Source organism: Eschscholzia californica, unplaced genomic scaffold, assembly GCF_041429995.1.
Source record: "Eschscholzia californica isolate CP2 unplaced genomic scaffold, dmEscCali1.0.p SCAF_4, whole genome shotgun sequence".
Taxonomy (NCBI): Eukaryota; Viridiplantae; Streptophyta; class Magnoliopsida; order Ranunculales; family Papaveraceae; genus Eschscholzia; species Eschscholzia californica.
The window spans coordinates 22,273,739-22,291,231 of NW_028238461.1; the positions used below are offsets into that span (position 1 = coordinate 22,273,739).

Below are 17,493 nucleotides of genomic sequence, written 5' to 3' on the forward strand. Positions count from 1 at the left end.
TGTGTTTTCATAAAGTCTTAAAGTTAAAAACATCTCGTTTTTTTAGATTTTCTCACGTTTAGCTTAGTTTGGGTTCCGTTGAACCTATGGACCGAATCAGCTGAACCAAACCAAACCATGTTCATCAAGTTGCTTGGTCTTTTGATCGATCGACTTCAATTAATGATTTAGTCAAAACGTCATTAATTGGTTTGACTTAGGCTCGAGTCAAAATTGTCGACAACCAACCACTAGACACCTCTGGTTTTTTTAATTAAATTAAGGACTAGGATTATTAATACAAGTAAGCCCTCGTTATCTTAACATGTTTTTCTCCCACCAATATTACTTAGGTTGTACGGCGGTTCAGTTACCGACCTTTTAGCCCTATCCGCAAGCCAACCGAAGAATTCGGTGGTTGGACAATTTAATCCGAATCCGTCCATTCGTTTTTTGGTTCCGTTACCGAACCAAATTATACCTGAACGGTTTGGTTTGGTTAGATAATCGGACCATAGGGTTAATACTTCAACAAAAAATTTAACTTCAAAAACTAGGATTTTTTTTATTATATGATACTTTTTTTGTTCTTTGATTAATGATATATTATTTGGAAAAGTTTGATGTGTTTCTACGTACTGACTAAAAAATTTAATTTCTCCCATTTATCACAACCATCTTTATACACTAGTCAGACAAACAAAAAATCATATATGTATACACCAAATCAAGCCTTTCGGTTATGACCTTTTAGTTCCGAACCAATCCGAATAACTTTTAGTTCAATCACCAAACTGCCTTTGGATCTAATTGTTTTGGTTGAATTTGAATACTAAATGTAGATCCCCAATATAAATCACTAGATAAAACATCATATGTTAGTACTATACATATATTATAACATACCGAAATGGGCACCTGAAACACGAAGGTGGGTTAAGCCCGACCTAGTTAAACGGGTCGGACTCGGGCTCGGGTTTTGAAGTTCTACCCAGCATCTCACCCCAGCCAACCTATTAATATTTTTCTGACGTAACCCCCTTTGTTATGTCGTCTATTTACCCAATAATACCTATGTGGATCATGTATATGTGATGGTTGTAGTGGTTGTGACCAAGTGAAATATGGTGATGACTAGTTAAAGGGCGTGTAAAATAGATTAATAAATTTGTAGATACTAAATGTATTTTGATATTTTTTTAGTATATATATACTAGGTGTCCACCGCGTCCGTAAGACGCGGTAGATCCCTTTTGGCTAACACCTTCATGTATGAGCCAACCTAAAATATATGACCTTGCTACTCATCAATTGTGTAGAGTATGCTTTTGTGGTGCGTGTATACTGGGATCATGCATAACCTAGACATGTATGTATCGCGACACATACACGTCTAGGTTATGCATGATCCCAGTATAAACACACCCCTAAGACATACTCAACCAAATCGATGTGTAGCAAGGTCATATATTTTAGGTTGGCTCATACATGAAGGCGTTAGCCAAAAGAGATCTACCGCGTCCGTAGGACGCGGTGGACACCTAGTTGTTAAAGGAAATGTATAACTTGCATTAGGATTATGAAAAAGAATTATCTTAATTTAATTAAAAAAAATATAGTACAAACGTTAAAAAAAATGGTATTAAGTGCACTATTAACTTTTAACCGGCTCATTAGTATTAAATGCACTATTAACTTTGATATGAAATAGAAATTAGATTAGATATTTATAAGATTATGTGAATGAGTTTTAGAGAAATGACAATAGATGATCAGATAATTACACCATTCAAACTTCATGGATATTACAACAAAGAGAAAATAAAGAGAAGATAATATGAATTGCAAACTAACAAAATAAAAAAAGAATGGTAAATGAAATAGAACAGAAAAAAAAAGCAAAAAAAAGTAAAACAGAAAACAACAACGGATCTTCCAGTTCTTTTTCTTTATTTTCCTTTGACTTGGTTGTCAATCTTCCAATTTCTTTTTCTTCATTTTTCTCTGACTTGGTTGTCAATTAATTGTCATTCTCGTATAAAAATATAAAAAGATAAATATTAATCACCAATCCAAACCAAAATAAATCTTGAAGGTTAGCGTACATGTACATGTACATAAAGAAAAAGAGAGGAAAGAACACCACCTAAATTAAACATTCAAATAGGAATCCACACTTAAACATTCAAATAAGAATCGCACCACTCTTGATATGTTTAAAAATTGTGAGCCACCACTTTATCCTTCTAGAAATGATTTACATGTGAAGATTAACTTAAACCTAAAATATGTTTAACAACTTGTCAAGAAAACAAATATGAGAGCCTAAAAAAACCAAACAACTAAGAAAAAAAATGAAATGAGAGACAACCCAAAAGAAAAATACTCATAATCGGTAAGTTATATAGTGCGAGAGTAGTAGTTATATCCAGAAAGCAGTTAAATTAATTTTTTTTAATAAATTTAAACTGTATTAGTAGTGGGAGCACAGAGATTAGTGGGAGTAGAAAGAAAAATTGGTGGGATTTTTTTTTTGTTTATACAGGATAGGGGAGTTTAACAGTTGATTTAACTACTTATCTTTTTTTCTTTCAAAAAACTATCTGATAAGGAAAACGTGGGATAATGAGTTTTGAGGGAGAGAATAAACGGAGAGAAATTGGGGGAAGTTAAGATGAGTTTGTGACTTCTCGTCTAATTTCGCGACACATGAACAGCAGGTTAAATAACTTAATTTTCAATGAACTTCAACCGTTTGATTAAAAATCTACACATGATAATCAGACGAACGTGAATATCCAAGAGATAAAGCAACGGTCCACATCAAAAAACACCATTGTGTTTTATATATTTGTGCCCAAAGTGCCATTTTCTTGACTAGTGGAAACCATTGATTTCGACGGAAATATTTCAAAATTTATTTCTTTGACAAGGCATTGTTAAGAGAAACTTAATTAAATTTCAGTTTTGAGGGAAATTTTATTAAGCATATAAATAAAAATATTTTGGTCACTTCGACCGAAATTTTTCGAAATTTTATTCCTTGGCGAAAATCTGATACCCGACCGCCTAATACTCGAGAAACTCGAAAGACTTGACGGGTTTGGACAGGTTTTGGACACTAAGATTTTTAAAAGGCCAGCGCTTTGGGGAAAGCTAAATAGTTTGGGGTGTGAAATTTTAAAGGGAATATGCAAAATTTTGAAAAGTTTCCGGGGAAACACATTTTATGGGGAATATGGTTCAATATAAGAAACTCTCCCCCTCACCTCCCTCCACCTCATCTTCTCTCTCCACCTCATCTTCTCTCTCTCTTCTCCGATCGGTATGTTCTTCAACAGACCGGAACTCCGGCGAAGGGAAACCCCTTCGCCGGAGTTTCTAGAGAGAGTGAGTGAAAAATTGTTTTTTTTTTTTCATGGTCGCTGGCCGGAAAATTTTCAGGCCGGCGACCTATCGGAAAAGAGAGAGAGAAGATGAGGTGGAGAGAGAAGATGAGGTGGAGGGAGAGAAGTGAAGTGGAGAGAGAGAGATCTGAGGTGGAGAAGCTATTTTGCTTTCCCCCTAAATAAAATTGTGAAACAAAATTGACCAATTTTTGACCAAGTCTTCACACCCCGGAAACTATTTAGCTTTCTCCAAAGCGCTGACCTTTTTAAAATAACCCGTTTGATTAAACTTGAGAGTCCGAATGTACATAAATTTCCAAAACTTGACCGACCCAGTCCAATCCGATGAATGATGTTTAAAATCCGACCTGCCTGAACCTGATCTATTCCCACTCCTACACTGGAATGGCAAAAAGGATCATGTGAGGTCTCGTGGCCATTTTTATTTATGTTCATATAATATCAAAATTTAACTTGAGATTATCAAATAAAAAAACGTAACTTCAGATTTGTGATATAAAAAATTAGTATTCTATGAGGTGTGAGAGAAAAATATGGCAAAATTTTTAGCAATAATATTTTATTTCTAAATAGTAGAACAAGAAAATGACAAAATTCCTTAACAAAAAAGAAAATGACAAAATTAAATTATTTTAAATTCATAATCTGTTTAATTTCTTTTCTCATGTCAGGAACACATGAATTTTTTTTTTTTTTGTTGAAAATCCATTGCATTAATGAATTAAGGAGTTCTTACAATACATCTGAACGAGAAAATAAGGGATATTGTGCCAAATTTTAGTACGGCTATACTTTCTTGACCATTTTGCCAGTGAGTCTGCATGGGAGTTGGCTGCCCTGTTAACGTGGTGAAATTGGATAGCCTCGAACGCTTTGCTTTTCTCTTTGATTTTCGTGATGTGAATCATCGATTGCCATTGTATGGAGTGTCGACTGTTGCGTAGATGCTTTATCAGATTGTCGTTATCACTTTCAATGATAATCGAGCTGAAATGCTTATTTGCTGCCCATTCAATCCCAAGCAGGATAGCCTGAGCTTCACCTTCTTCACTATTCTTGGCTCTAGTGGACTTGATCTGAGCTTCAATAAATTTGGCCCCGCTATCATGAGCTATCATACTGAGCCCGACCGTTGAAGAGATGTTGAGAAAGGATGCATCGACGTTAATCTTGATAGTATTCTGTTCCGGTGGCTGCCATTTTTCTCTAGTTTTATCCTTCTTCCGTTTCGGGGTTGTGTTCTTATTCGGATAGTTTTGTATCATGTGGATAATTTTTGGGATGTCATTGATTTCATGCTGAAAGTAGTGGTCACACCGCGTTTTCCACAGGATCCAGAGGATAGTAGCATAGTGTATATTGTTACTAGTATGACAGTGTTCGGCCTGCTTTTCCCACGAGAAAATCCATTCTTCGATAGAGGCAATGTTATCGGTTTTGATGTTATAGTAGAACCATATATTTCTCGCTATATCACAGTGTAATAGGGCATGTTCAATAGATTCTACTTCGCTACAGTTCGGGCAAGTTTCGATCTTATCGATATATTTCCCTATTCTGGCTCTGACTGGGAGAGCCTTGGTACACGTTTTCCAGATAAAGTACTGAATGCGTGGCACCACTGGCAATGACCATATAAAATTCCAGTTCTTTAGATTGGAGCTGTGTTCAATATTCCTAGAGCTTAAGTGCTGATACATTGACGAGACTGTAAATTTACCTGATTTGGAGAGTTGCCACTTTAATTGATCTTGACCTTCAGAGTCCACTGGAATCGACTTTATGAGGTTCTGGGTATTTTCATCGAAGTTCTCTTTCAGGATCTCTAAATCCCATTGATTGTTGCTTATGAGCTGTGAAACTTTAGTTAAATTGGAGTTGTTATTATTCACGATATAAGTTTCTTTTTCAGGGATCCATTTATCCGTCCAGATGTTTATATCCCTACCTGAGTGAACTTCCCATATAGCTTGCTCTTCAACCAAACCGAAGTGTTTCCTTATATTTTTCCAGGTCCAGGAGTGATGCGCTTTAGCCGGACCTCGGGTATCTTTGTTCGGGTAATATTTGCTTTTGAGGAGTTTAGCCCAGATGGCTTCCGGATTATTTCTCAGCCTCCAAGCCATTTTCGAGAGGAGCGCTGTGTTATCTAGTTCTGGCAAGTGGATGCCCAGTCCCCCTTCTTTTTTGGAAGTACATATATGAGGCCAAGCCTTAGTGCGAATACCTTTAGTCTTACCCCACCAGAAGTCCCGCTGGGCGGCCTTGATGCTTTTGCAAATCCCCTTGGGGATGGCAAAGCATTGCATCTGATATCGGGGTACAGCCGCCGCTATGGTTGAGATTACAACCGTGCGACCAGCTAACGATAGGAAGTTGTGATTCCATTTATTGAGCTTCTTTTTAATTTTATCCAGGATGTCTTTAAACACCGTGGTTTTTTGAGGACCGATGAATAGTTGCGAACCCAAATATTTTTCAAACGTTGATGCATATTTTACCTTGAGTGCTCTCATGATCAGTCGTTTGAACTTCGGGTGTGAGTTCTTCGAGTAGAATATATTAGATTTGGCGTAGTTGATCATCTGCCCAGAAGACTCACTAAATACCTGCAAAATACTTTTAAGAGTGTGAACATTATCGATAGAGTTTTTACCAAAAATGATGCAGTCATCAGCAAACAGCAAGTGCGATATCTCCATGTCTAAGTGATTGGTGTGGAAGCCCTTGAACTGATCCTGATTATGCCTGTTGTTGTTATCCATGAGCATCCGGCTAAGGCCTTCCATAGCCAAAGCGAAAAGGAAAGGTGACAGTGGATCCCCTTGTCTAACTCCTCTCGTAGGGCGAAAAGTAGACCCGGGTCTACCATTAACCAGCACTGCCATAGAAGAGGTAGTAATACAGGTTTGGATCATCCTGATCCAATGCTCATTGTATCCTAACTTTCTCATAATATTCAGGATATAGTTCCATTCTATTCTGTCGAACGCTTTGGACATATCTAACTTAAGTCCAAAGTATCCCGTTGCTCCTTTAATTTGCTTAAAGGAATGGATGATCTCCTGACCCATGATGATGTTATCCGTAATCTGTCTTCCTGGAACGTAAGCCGCCTGGAATGGGGATATGACCGGGTTGAGAGTCTGCTTGAATCTATCTGCCAACAGTTTAGTAATAATTTTATAGGTAGTATTGAGTAAACTGATCGGTCGATAATCCGCCGGAGTTTGCGGTGTAGCCGTTTTGGGTATAAGACAGATGTGGGTATGGTTAATTTCGGGAGGGAGGATCGCTGAAGAGAAAAATTCCTTGACCATAGCATGTATATCTGAGTTAATAGTATCCCAGTTCGACTGATAGAAGTGCGGGGGGTAACCGTCCGGACCTGGCGCCGCTTCTTTTTTCAGATTGTTGATAGCCCAGTCTATCTCTTCATTGTTTGGTATGACCGTGAGGGCCCTGTTTTGATCATCAGTGATAGTGGGGTTGAATAGGTTCAATGTATCAGGCTCTATGATAGGATTGGTGGTGGTACTGATGTGCAGGAGATGAGAGGTGAAGATTTCCTGAATCTCTTTAATGTCTTCTTTCCAGTCCCCCTTACTGTCTTTGATGGCGTTGATCTTATTGTTTCTGTTATGTTGGATGGCTTGGGAGTGAAAATATTTTGTGTTCTTGTCTCCTAACTCGATGAAGTTGTTTCGCGACTTTTCCTTCCATATGCTCTCCTGTTGAATATATAATCCTTCCAGTTCGCTGCTCATTCTGTTGTATTCATCTTTGGTTTTTGCGTTAAGGATGTTAGATGTGATCTGTTTTATCTTGTTGTCGATATTCCCAAACACCTGCTTGTTCCAGCGGGTAAGGTTTCTGCTCAGTTTTTTGAGGTCCCACTAAATGCTATGCTGACCTTTGATGTGTTTTATATTCTCCCAACTCTCCTTAATGAAGCCAGAGCACTCTGGGTGGGTCATCCACGTCCTGATAAATTTGAAGGGTTTTGGATTATTCGGATGCTTCGTAATGTTATTCAGGAAAATCGGGAGATGATCTGAACCGGCAGCTTCTAAATGAGAGACTCCAGAGTGTGGGAACCGTTTCAGCCAATGAATTCCATTGGGAACATGAAAGACAATATCCCACCAACACTAATATTCTCCTATTGTTAGTAATTTAAACCTAGACAAAATTTGATGTCCATTGAACTTAAATTCGTTCCAATCCATTTATGGACTTTTTTTTTTTTTTTTGTTGAAATTCCATTTATGGACTTTAGTCCACTCGAAATAACAATGGGAGAGATGACGTTCATGATAATTCCTAGTGTGTTGGAAAAACTATGAGATTTCTACTAATATTGTTGTTTTGATTCAAGGATCATTCAAAACATGGTCGATGTGATAATATAAATCGACAAACAAATTCATCAAATTTGAACCAATCACACAATATCAGCTAGAATGATTGTTACTGCCCCTCGTACTTCTGAAGCTTTCCTGTCACTATTTTTTTAGTTTTGATACAGAAATACGATTTTATTATCTATTCATATATAACATATTATCAATAACTATACGTGTTGGTTCGTAGCATTCTCTGATCATAACATACTGCAAACAAGAATGGAAGTCTTTCTTGATTAAAACCAGTTTTATTTCGAATTTGAAGAACTAAGTAGGAGTTTCTTATAGCATTATGACATTTCATAATACAATATGAATATTTACAAAAGAAGGTTTATATGCATTTCATATCGCATGAAGATATTCCATAACGATTGTTCATAATATGTCGTGGTAAAAACGACTTAAGGGATTCCTCAAAAATGACATCACGTTATAACTTTGTTCGAAATATTAATAATTGAAATTATGTTATTAATTGAAACTACCTGGACAAAATGCTGTTTTTTTCCCTTTCATGTTCTAATTACGTTTTTGGACCATAAATCCCACTTGACTCTATTGGTTTTAAGTTAACTGTATTGGTGTTAAGTTTGCGTTAACGTCTTAAAGTTAAATCTAGTCGTGGGTAAAAGACAATGGAGTGAAATTAAAATTCTTTCGAGATTCAAACCATACAAATATTATTCAAGTTAACTCTTAAGTTAATTTAGCAACTCTTATTGAAATGAGAGATTTACATTAAGGTCAAAATGAAAATGTACTGAAGGGTTATATATGTGTGGGAGGTTGACTTATCTCATAACACGAACCTTTGGAGAGAGCAGGGGCGGAACCAGGCAGGGCCGTCCCTAACATTTGAGAGGCCCCAAGCGAAATTTAAAATTGGGGCCCTCAATAACGCATGTTAGAAAAAATAAATGAAATTTTTAATAATGCTTAGAGGAGGGTTTGAACCCTTAACTTTTTGCTCAAGTTTTAAACACCTAACCACTAAGCTACAACTTGATTTTTGTTTAAAATATAATAATTATTTTCAGAATGACATACAAAAATCGAAATAGGAGGCCCTAATAGGATTGGGCCCCAAAGCGACCGCTTTGGTTGCTTTGGGCCCGGGCCGCCCCTGGAACCAGGATTTGTAGCTAGCCGGGGCAGGCTTTAATATGATTTATTAAAGAAAAAAATTAAAAAAAAACCTATTTTAGGATCTATTGTAGAAGCTGATAAAATTTGGAGGTCATTTTTGTGAATTACCCATATTACAAGGGCAAAATAAGAATTAGTTTCAAGAAGGGTAATCCTAAAGACGCCCCCAACAAAGTTTAAGGGCACCTCTTTCCTAGAAAAAACTTTGACTTAATGGAGGCGCCTTTCGTAGTTACTGTGAGCGTGTTTAACAATTGTCAAAGAGGAGCCATAAAAAATCAAAGTGTTTCGCAGATCATGGGAGTCGAACTCATTTCCTCTGGTGCCCAAGTCACAGTCCCAACTACTGAGCTACTAGCCCAACTCTGTTACATTCTTAACATGAAATTATAAAAACCAGCCTGGGCCACTGCCTAGGATGGTCTTCACATAGGTTCGCCTCTGGGAGAGGGAACTTAAAAATCAATATATAAGACAAAGCAGGCACCGATAAGTTCATAAGTCACTAACTAGGGCGACTCTAGAATCAATGTCAACTCACCTCAGCTAAAAACCACTTAAAAACCACTTTTTCAGTTAAAAATTTTCGGCTTCAACTCACCTCAGCTCAGCCTCAAAAATCAACTCCAACCCCAACCTCTCTTGAGGCCTAAAATTTGAATTTTTAATTTCTTAATTTACTTAATCAGTTCGATAAAACAACATTAATCACAACTAATAATTGATTAAAAATTTGCATCTACTTAAATACGACTAAACAATGATGACTATTAAAGATAACTAGAAGGAGTTTCTTGGGTTTTGTGGAAGACCGACTATATAAGCTTCTCACGTTGCCTTAAGCATTCGTGCACCATCTTCGTCGAGAGTCCTAACATCAATCATCAGTAAGTTCACCCCATATTGATCTCTAGCATGTTGCATTTTTTGGTTCTTGTATTGTTGTTGTACTCGTAGGTTTTCTTGTTGAACCCATAGAGCTTCACCTATTGTTGTTGCTCTCCGGCGTGCTTCTTCGTCTCTCTTTTCTCAATATCCCTTCATCAGAGCTTTTGAAGAACTACCGACTTCTTTGTTTTTAGCGGTAGAATTTGTAGAGTTTTCTCCAATTCTTGCATTTTCTTTGGCTTGTTTACGCCCAATTGGTCATTCCTCCGATGGATTGGTAGTAGAATCTCTTTTGCCGGATGTTGACTCTCCTAGCATGTTTGACATCTCTGTGTTGCGTGTCATCAAAATTTTGTAAACACGTTAGAATCTAAAGTCTTTTGCTTTATGATTTTTTTTATACATTTAAAGCGTTATTTGTAACTGAAATAAACAAAATTTATTTTAAGTTTATATTATGAAGTCAAAAGATAGAAATGAAGGGATTAAAAGTTTGAAAAATTACACAGTCATAATCGTTTTTCCCGTTTTTTGGAATTTTATTTACTAGCCTCAAAGTACAAATAAAGCTTTTGACATTCAGAGTTTATATCACTGAAATTACCACTCCTGTATGAACGTTGTTTCTTCGCATGCTCATTATATTCCGCCGCTTTTGCCAAAATACTTTATATTTCTGACCATTTTCGACAACCGCACCAAATGTGTTTTTTAAAAAAGAATTAGTAAGTAAAATATATTCATCCTGTTTATACGGCACCCGTACAATTATCTTGGTTGAAGTCGTGTTTTGTTGCCTACAAAAATCACCAAAAATTTCATCTATTGTCGAAGGAACGTGTGGAGATGTTTCTTCATCATCATCATCCCTTAATTCAAGCGACGGGGAAGTAAGAGACAACAATTCCATATAACTTTGGTCGAACATTTCGTAAACATCTCTGGAATCCATTATAGAAAGATCGAAATTAGGGACTAAGTGAGAAAGATAGAAAGAAATTATAAGAGGTTAGAGAGAAAGAAATTGAGAGACATAGAAAGATATTACAGTGGTTGAACCTATTTCTAGTCGTTGGATTTGCTCCAACAACCAGAGATGATCCCCAACATGATCGTTAGGGTGTCCCCAACGGTCATGTGGGGGACTTCAGCCGACCCAATCTGTTGGTTCGGCTGAAGATTAAAGTGGGGCGCTGAACTCAGCCTCAGCCACCATCGACCCAAGTTGGAGATGCTCTTATTCACTATGACGGGCAGAGCCATCACGGCCCAACTCACGTGGGCCCACTTAAGTAAATGATAAAAGAAGATCTATATGTTGATAATATACGTTATTTAAAATCAAAATAACTTATAATGATCAACCACAACCAAAGAAAGTGTTTATGGTGAATTGTGCAATGTTAGAGAAAGAATCTAGACTAGTATTTTTTTGAGTTAATTCCTATTTGTCCCCCTACTTTGTGACCAATTTTCTTTATGGCCCCCTACTTTTCATAAATTCAAATATGACCCATTTTTTGTGTAAATGTCATAAGTACCCTTCCTATATATGTGTTTTTCAAAATAAAATTATTTCCAAAAAAGAAAATTCACCTCACTTACACCTCACATCTCTCCACCTCACATATTTCTCCACCTCACCTCTCTCTCTCTCTCCAACTCACATATTTCTCAGGTCGGAAAATTTTCCGGCCGGCAACCTAAACATTAAAAAAAACCTCACATCTCTCTCACTCTAAACACCCCCTTCGCCGGAGTCGTCAACTCTTCAAATCAACCTTTGAATCAACAACTACAACTCCATTAAAATTTAACCCACATCACCATCTCTAATTGACCTAAATTATTCATTCCTTTTCAAATAAAAAACCCATTAAAATTTAACCCACAAACATGAGAATCCCAAGCTACTAAACTCATCATAGAAATATTTTGAAACTGTTTTTGAACTTCAGTAGCAGTTTCACTATTAATCCCCCAACAATAAGGTTCACTATTGTTCTTCAAAATCCCACAAGAAAACTCTTTTCCACAAGTAATTGATTTAAAGGTTTCACCTTTTTGTGGAGAATAAAACCCTAATCCTAATCCCAATCTCAATCTCTCGCCTCTCCACCAACAATGAACCATCCCTGTTAATTTCTCATGTTTGTGGGTTAAACTTTATTGGGTTTTTGATTTGTAAAGGAATGAATAATTTAGGTCAATTAGAGGTGAGAGAGGATTCTATAAACCTCTTATCAATAACTACAACTCCATCAACAACAACAAGAACTTCAACATCACCATCAAATGGATCAAAAGATGCCAATGTATTTCATGTCTGTTTATCAAACCCAACCTTATAATCTATCCGTTCAATCAAATATGAATGAATCAACGAAAGTTTCTTCAAATCGACCTCCCACCCCACCATGATTTCGACATCAGTTGGTTATAAAGAACAACCCACTAATCTCGGGTGCTCGCCTCATACGACTACCCAACCTAAACCTGAAGTGGGTTCAAATGTTTATAGAGCAAATGCATCAAGATCAATACTAACTCCTCAGATCAACCACACGGGTTCTGATCAGCAACAACATTATTGTTGAAAGTGAGCTTTTAAACCAAATTTGGGTTTGGGCCTACTATGAAATGTGGGCTTGAGTAAATGATTTAATCAAACTAGAAGGGGTAAAAAAAAGGCTCATGAAATTAATTAAAATGGTGTAGAGAGTTCTTTTGTTTGACTAGTTCAAGAACAATCTAGAGAGAGAAAGTAAAAGGAGAATAGTGTAGAAGAAACTTGAAGAAGAAGATATATATCTAGTATGAATCTTGTGTTTAAGGTAAGAACTAACTTCAATATCTAGTTTATTATTGTGAGAAAATTTTGTATGATTTGCTTATGAGATTGTGTAGATCTTAAGAAACTTTATTATATGAAAGTATGTTGATGAGAACCTTTTGAGTTTATTTGATTGTATTGATGTATCTACACCTCTAATCTCCAACAGTTATGTGAGTTACCATCAAATGCATCACCCATCTCAATCTATAGCAGCAGCTTCTGCTGCTAGTTCTCCTACTTTTGCATATGAGTATTCAGATCCTGCTCATTCCCAAATATACTACAGTTAACCAGATCGGTCTGTTAACGACTCCGGCGAAGGGAAACCCCTTCGCTAGAGTGCTTAAATAGAGAGAGAGAGTTTTTTTTAATGTTTAGGTCGCCGACCGGAAAATATTTCGGCAGGCGACCTCGTCGGAGAAGATAAAGGTGAGCAGGAGAGAGAAAGAAGAGTGAGTTGGGATCTCCAGTCACATAGGTTGGGTTTCCGTTATGACTTTACTCATTTACTTTAGGCAAAAGTCTCATTCCCCTTGATGAAGCAATTACTAGCTCTCTAGATAACCCTTTTGTAAATGGATCCGCTAGGTTATCCTTAGATTTGACATAATCTACTGTTATGACTCCTTCTGAGAGTAATTGCTTTACTGTGTTATGTCTTCGACGAATATGTCGTGACTTACCGTTATACATTTCACTATGTGCTCTTGCAATAGCTGCCTTATTACCGCAATGTATATTTATTGCAGGCACCGACTTAGTCCATATAGGAATATCCTCCAGGTAGTGTCGCAGCAGTTCTGCCTCTTCTCCTGCTTTATCCAGAGCAATGAATTTTGAATCCATTGTCGATCGAGCTATGCATGTTTGCTTTGAGGATTTCCATGATATGGCAGCCCCACCCAGTGTGAATACGTATCCACTGGTTGACTTGGTATAATCAGTATCTGAGATGCAATTGGCATCCGCATGTCCCTCTAATACTGCTGGATATTTGCTATAGCCCATACACTTTAGTCTGTCTCAAATACCTGAGTACCCTTACTATATCAGTCCAATGTTCTTTACTCGAAATGCTAGTAAACCTACTCAATTTGCTAACAGAATAGGCTATGTCTGGATGTGTACAATTCATCAAGTACATTAGACTTCCGATAATCTGTGAGTACCTTAGCTGGTTTACTCCTTGACCACGATTTTCCATCAAATGCACGACCGGATCTATCGGCGTCCGAGCCAAACTCTTATCATTCTTGCTAAATTTTTTTAGAATTTTCTCAACGTAGTGAGTCTGAGATAATTTTATCCCAGAAGAGCTTCTAGATATATTTATTCCGAGAATGACTTCAGCTCGACCTAAGTCTTTCATGTCGAAATTCTTCGACAACAGTTGCTTAGTCGTTTTTATGACATCTATATTATCTCCCGTAATAAGCATGTCATCTACGTACATACATAGGATTACACATCCTTTAGCAGTGACCTTAGTGTAGACGCACTTGCCACACTCATTTATTTTGAACCCATTTGATAACATTGCTTGATCAAATTTCAAGTGCCACTGCTTAGGAGCCTGTTTTAAACCATAAAGCGACTTTACTAATTTACAAACTTTCTTCTCTTGGTTGGGTACCACAAACCCTTCTGGTTGAGTCATATAGATCTCTTCTTCCAGTTGTCCATTCAAGAAAGCTGTCTTTACATCCATTTGATGTATTTCCAGATTGTGGACAGATGCTATCGCAATTAGCAATCTTACAGATGTGATTCGAGTAACAGGAGAGTAAGTATCAAAATAATCTAGACCTTCTCTCTGTTTGAATCCTTGAGCCACAAGTCTGGCTTTGTACTTGTCGATTGATCCATCTATCTTCAATTTCCTTTTGAAGATCCATTTGCAACCTAATGGTTTGCAACCTATCGGGAGATCTACTAACTCCCATGTGTGGTTATTCATGATAGACCCAATCTCACTGTTCACTGCCTCTTTCCAAAAAGGAGCTTTTGGAGTTGACATAGCTTCTCTGTATGTCTGAGGCTCACTTTCTAACATATAAGTTATAAAATCAGGACCAATGGTTTTTTCTACCCTTGCCCTTCTACTCTTTCGAGGCTCTTCGAACTTGTCTTCTACTAGATTTTTATCTCTTTCAGAGATTTATGTATTTTCTTTATTTCTGACACTTTTTAGAGATTTTTCCTCCGTTCTAGATTTACATGGAAATATATTTTCAAAGAATTCGGCATCCCGTGATTCTAAGATTGTATTATATGTATATCAGACTTGTGAACCAGAAACCTGTATGCACTACTGTTTTCTGCATATCCAAGGAAAATACAATCTATTGTCCTTGGTCCTATTTTGACCCGTTTAGGTAAAGGCACCAGGACCTTGGCCAGACACCCCCACACTTTAATGAATTTAAAGGATGGTTTTCTGCCGTTCCACAACTCATAAGGGGTTCTAGTGAGGTAACTTATTTAATAAGTAGTTGGCCGACAATATTGCCTCCCCCCACAAGTTCTGAGGTAATCCAGAACTGAGTAATAAAGCATTCGTCATCTCTTTCAGAGTTCGATTTTTTCGCTCTGCTACACCATTTTGTTGAGGTGTATAAGGAGCAGTAGTCTGATGAATGATGCCACTTTCGCCACAAATTTCAACGAAAGGGGATTCATACTCTCCGCCTCTATCACTTCTCAAAATCTTAATTTTTCGATTATGTTGATTTTCAACTTCATCCTTATAGATTTTGAATTTCTCTACTGCTTCATCTTTACTTCTTCACAAGTAAACGTGACAGTACCTTGTACTATCGTCTATGAAGGTAATAAAATACTTTTTACCCCCTCTAGTCTGAACCATTTTTAAATCACATGTCACTGTGAATTAACTCTAATGGTTCTGTATTTCTTTCCACATAATGAAAAGGAGTCTTTGTCAATTTAGACTCTACACATGTTTGACATTTTTCCGAAGAATTAATATCACACTTTGGGATTAAGTCCATGTGCATTAACTTTCTCAAAGAGTTATAATGAACATGACCTAGTCTCTCATGCCAAATATTACAAGAATCAACAACGTAAGCTAATGTCTTTTCTTTATTAATAATATTTGGAGTTACAGTTGCAACATTCAATTTAAAGATCCCCCCACATAAGTACAATTTTCCCACATACATTCCATTTTTGGATAAAACAAAATTATAGGAAACAAATACAAGTTTGAATCCGTTCTTGCTTAGGAGCGATCCAGACACAAGATTCTTTCGAATGTCTGGTGCATGCAGGACGTCAGGGTTACTTCTTTTCCTGCTGTGAACTTCAGGATCACTTTCCCTTTTCCCTGAACTTGACTTGTTGCGGCGTTTCCCATAAATAATGTCTCGCCTTCTTCAAGTTTGGTATAAGTGGATAACATGGCTCTATTTGCACAAACGTGCCTCGTGGCCCTAGTGTCGATCCACCATTCTTTCGGATTTCCAACTAGGTTAGCTTCAGAAATAACCACACACAGGTTCATATATTGAAACTTTTCAGCCACGTCTTCGATTCCAGTAACCATTGCACGCAGGTTCTCGACATCTTCATCTTCAACAAAAGAAGCCTGATGCTTAGCTTTCTTTCTCTTGTTGATCTTGTCATTTTTAGAACGACAATCTTTGGCAAGATGCCCCTTCTTGCCACAGTTGAAGCAATTGCCGTCGAAACTCTTCTTCGTCGGCTTTCCTGAGCCCACTTCACGGCCCGAGCATTTCCGCTTTAGTTTTGGTCCCCCTTCGATGACGTTTACTTTTGAAGCATTTGAAGACTTCTCTGTCTTCTTCTCTGCAGTACGACTATCCTCTTCTATTCGAAGTTTGAGGATGAGTTCTTCAAGGCTCATATCTTCATTTTTATGAAGAAGGTAATTCTTGAAGTCTTTCCAACCCGGAGGCAATTTTTCAATCATCGCTCGAACTTGAAAGGTTTCATTTGTTACCAACGATTCGGCCTTTAGTTCTTGAATAATCATCTGGAATTCTTGGACTTGGGCTATGACAGGTTTAGAGTCAACCATTTTAAAGTCCAAAAACCTTCCAATGATAAATTTCTTCACTCCTGCAGTTTCGGCTTTATATTTATTGTGTAGTGTGTTCAATAATTCTTTTGCACTATCAATCACACAATACACATTATAAAGCCCATCATCCAACGAATTTAGAATGTAATTCTTACATAAAAAATTACTATGTTTTCAGGCCTCTACAACCGAAGTATGTTGGATATCTCTACCTTCTCGAAGGACCGGTTGGTCTTCAGTCAGATATTTTTCTAACCCTAGAGTGGTTAGATAAAACATCATCTTCTGTGCCCATCGCTTAAAATCGATGCCCTTAAACTTCTCTGGTTTTTCGGCATAGGCAGGACCAACACTTTTCATTGTGGCTTCACCAGTTGTTGCCATCTCTATTTCTGTCTCACACAGAAACTTAATGCCATCTCTATTTCTGTCTCACACAGAAACTTAATTCAGTATACCGAAGTAAAGTTAATTGTCTTAAGATTGTTGGTTTCGGTGTACCGATTCAACGAGTTAACTCAACGAGTCTCTAACCGAATCACTGATGAAACTGGTTACTACTTTGATTTTATTTGTAAATCAATCAAAAACACTTTCTTTCCAAATTAATGGAGAAAAACTAAGGAATAGAACAACTCAATATCTTTCGTAATTCTAACCGATAATGTCTGTTATCCAGAACAGATGATTCGTAGTCGAATCTCATAATCGATTTAAGATCGGAAAGAGGAATTATATTCCTTCTGTGTTTACTAATTT

General features: G+C 37.1%; 2 protein-coding genes across 2 annotated transcripts; both read right to left on the minus strand.

Annotated features, from left to right (window-relative positions):
* Nucleotides 1–4,102: 4,102 nt before the first annotated feature.
* On the minus strand, nt 4,103–7,156 carry LOC147543677 (uncharacterized). Its single transcript, XM_086635489.1, has one exon. It carries the CDS (start codon nt 7,154–7,156, stop codon nt 4,103–4,105), a length of 3,054 nt encoding a protein of 1,017 aa, XP_086491615.1.
* Nucleotides 7,157–15,912: 8,756 nt separating this feature from the next.
* Nucleotides 15,913–17,118, minus strand: LOC147543678 (uncharacterized). The gene is made up of 3 exons (XM_086635490.1): nt 16,991–17,118; nt 16,654–16,825; nt 15,913–16,308 (listed from the first exon to the last, which is right to left on the minus strand). Exons 1-3 carry the CDS (start codon nt 17,116–17,118, stop codon nt 15,913–15,915), a joined length of 696 nt encoding a protein of 231 aa, XP_086491616.1.
* Nucleotides 17,119–17,493: the final 375 nt, after the last annotated feature.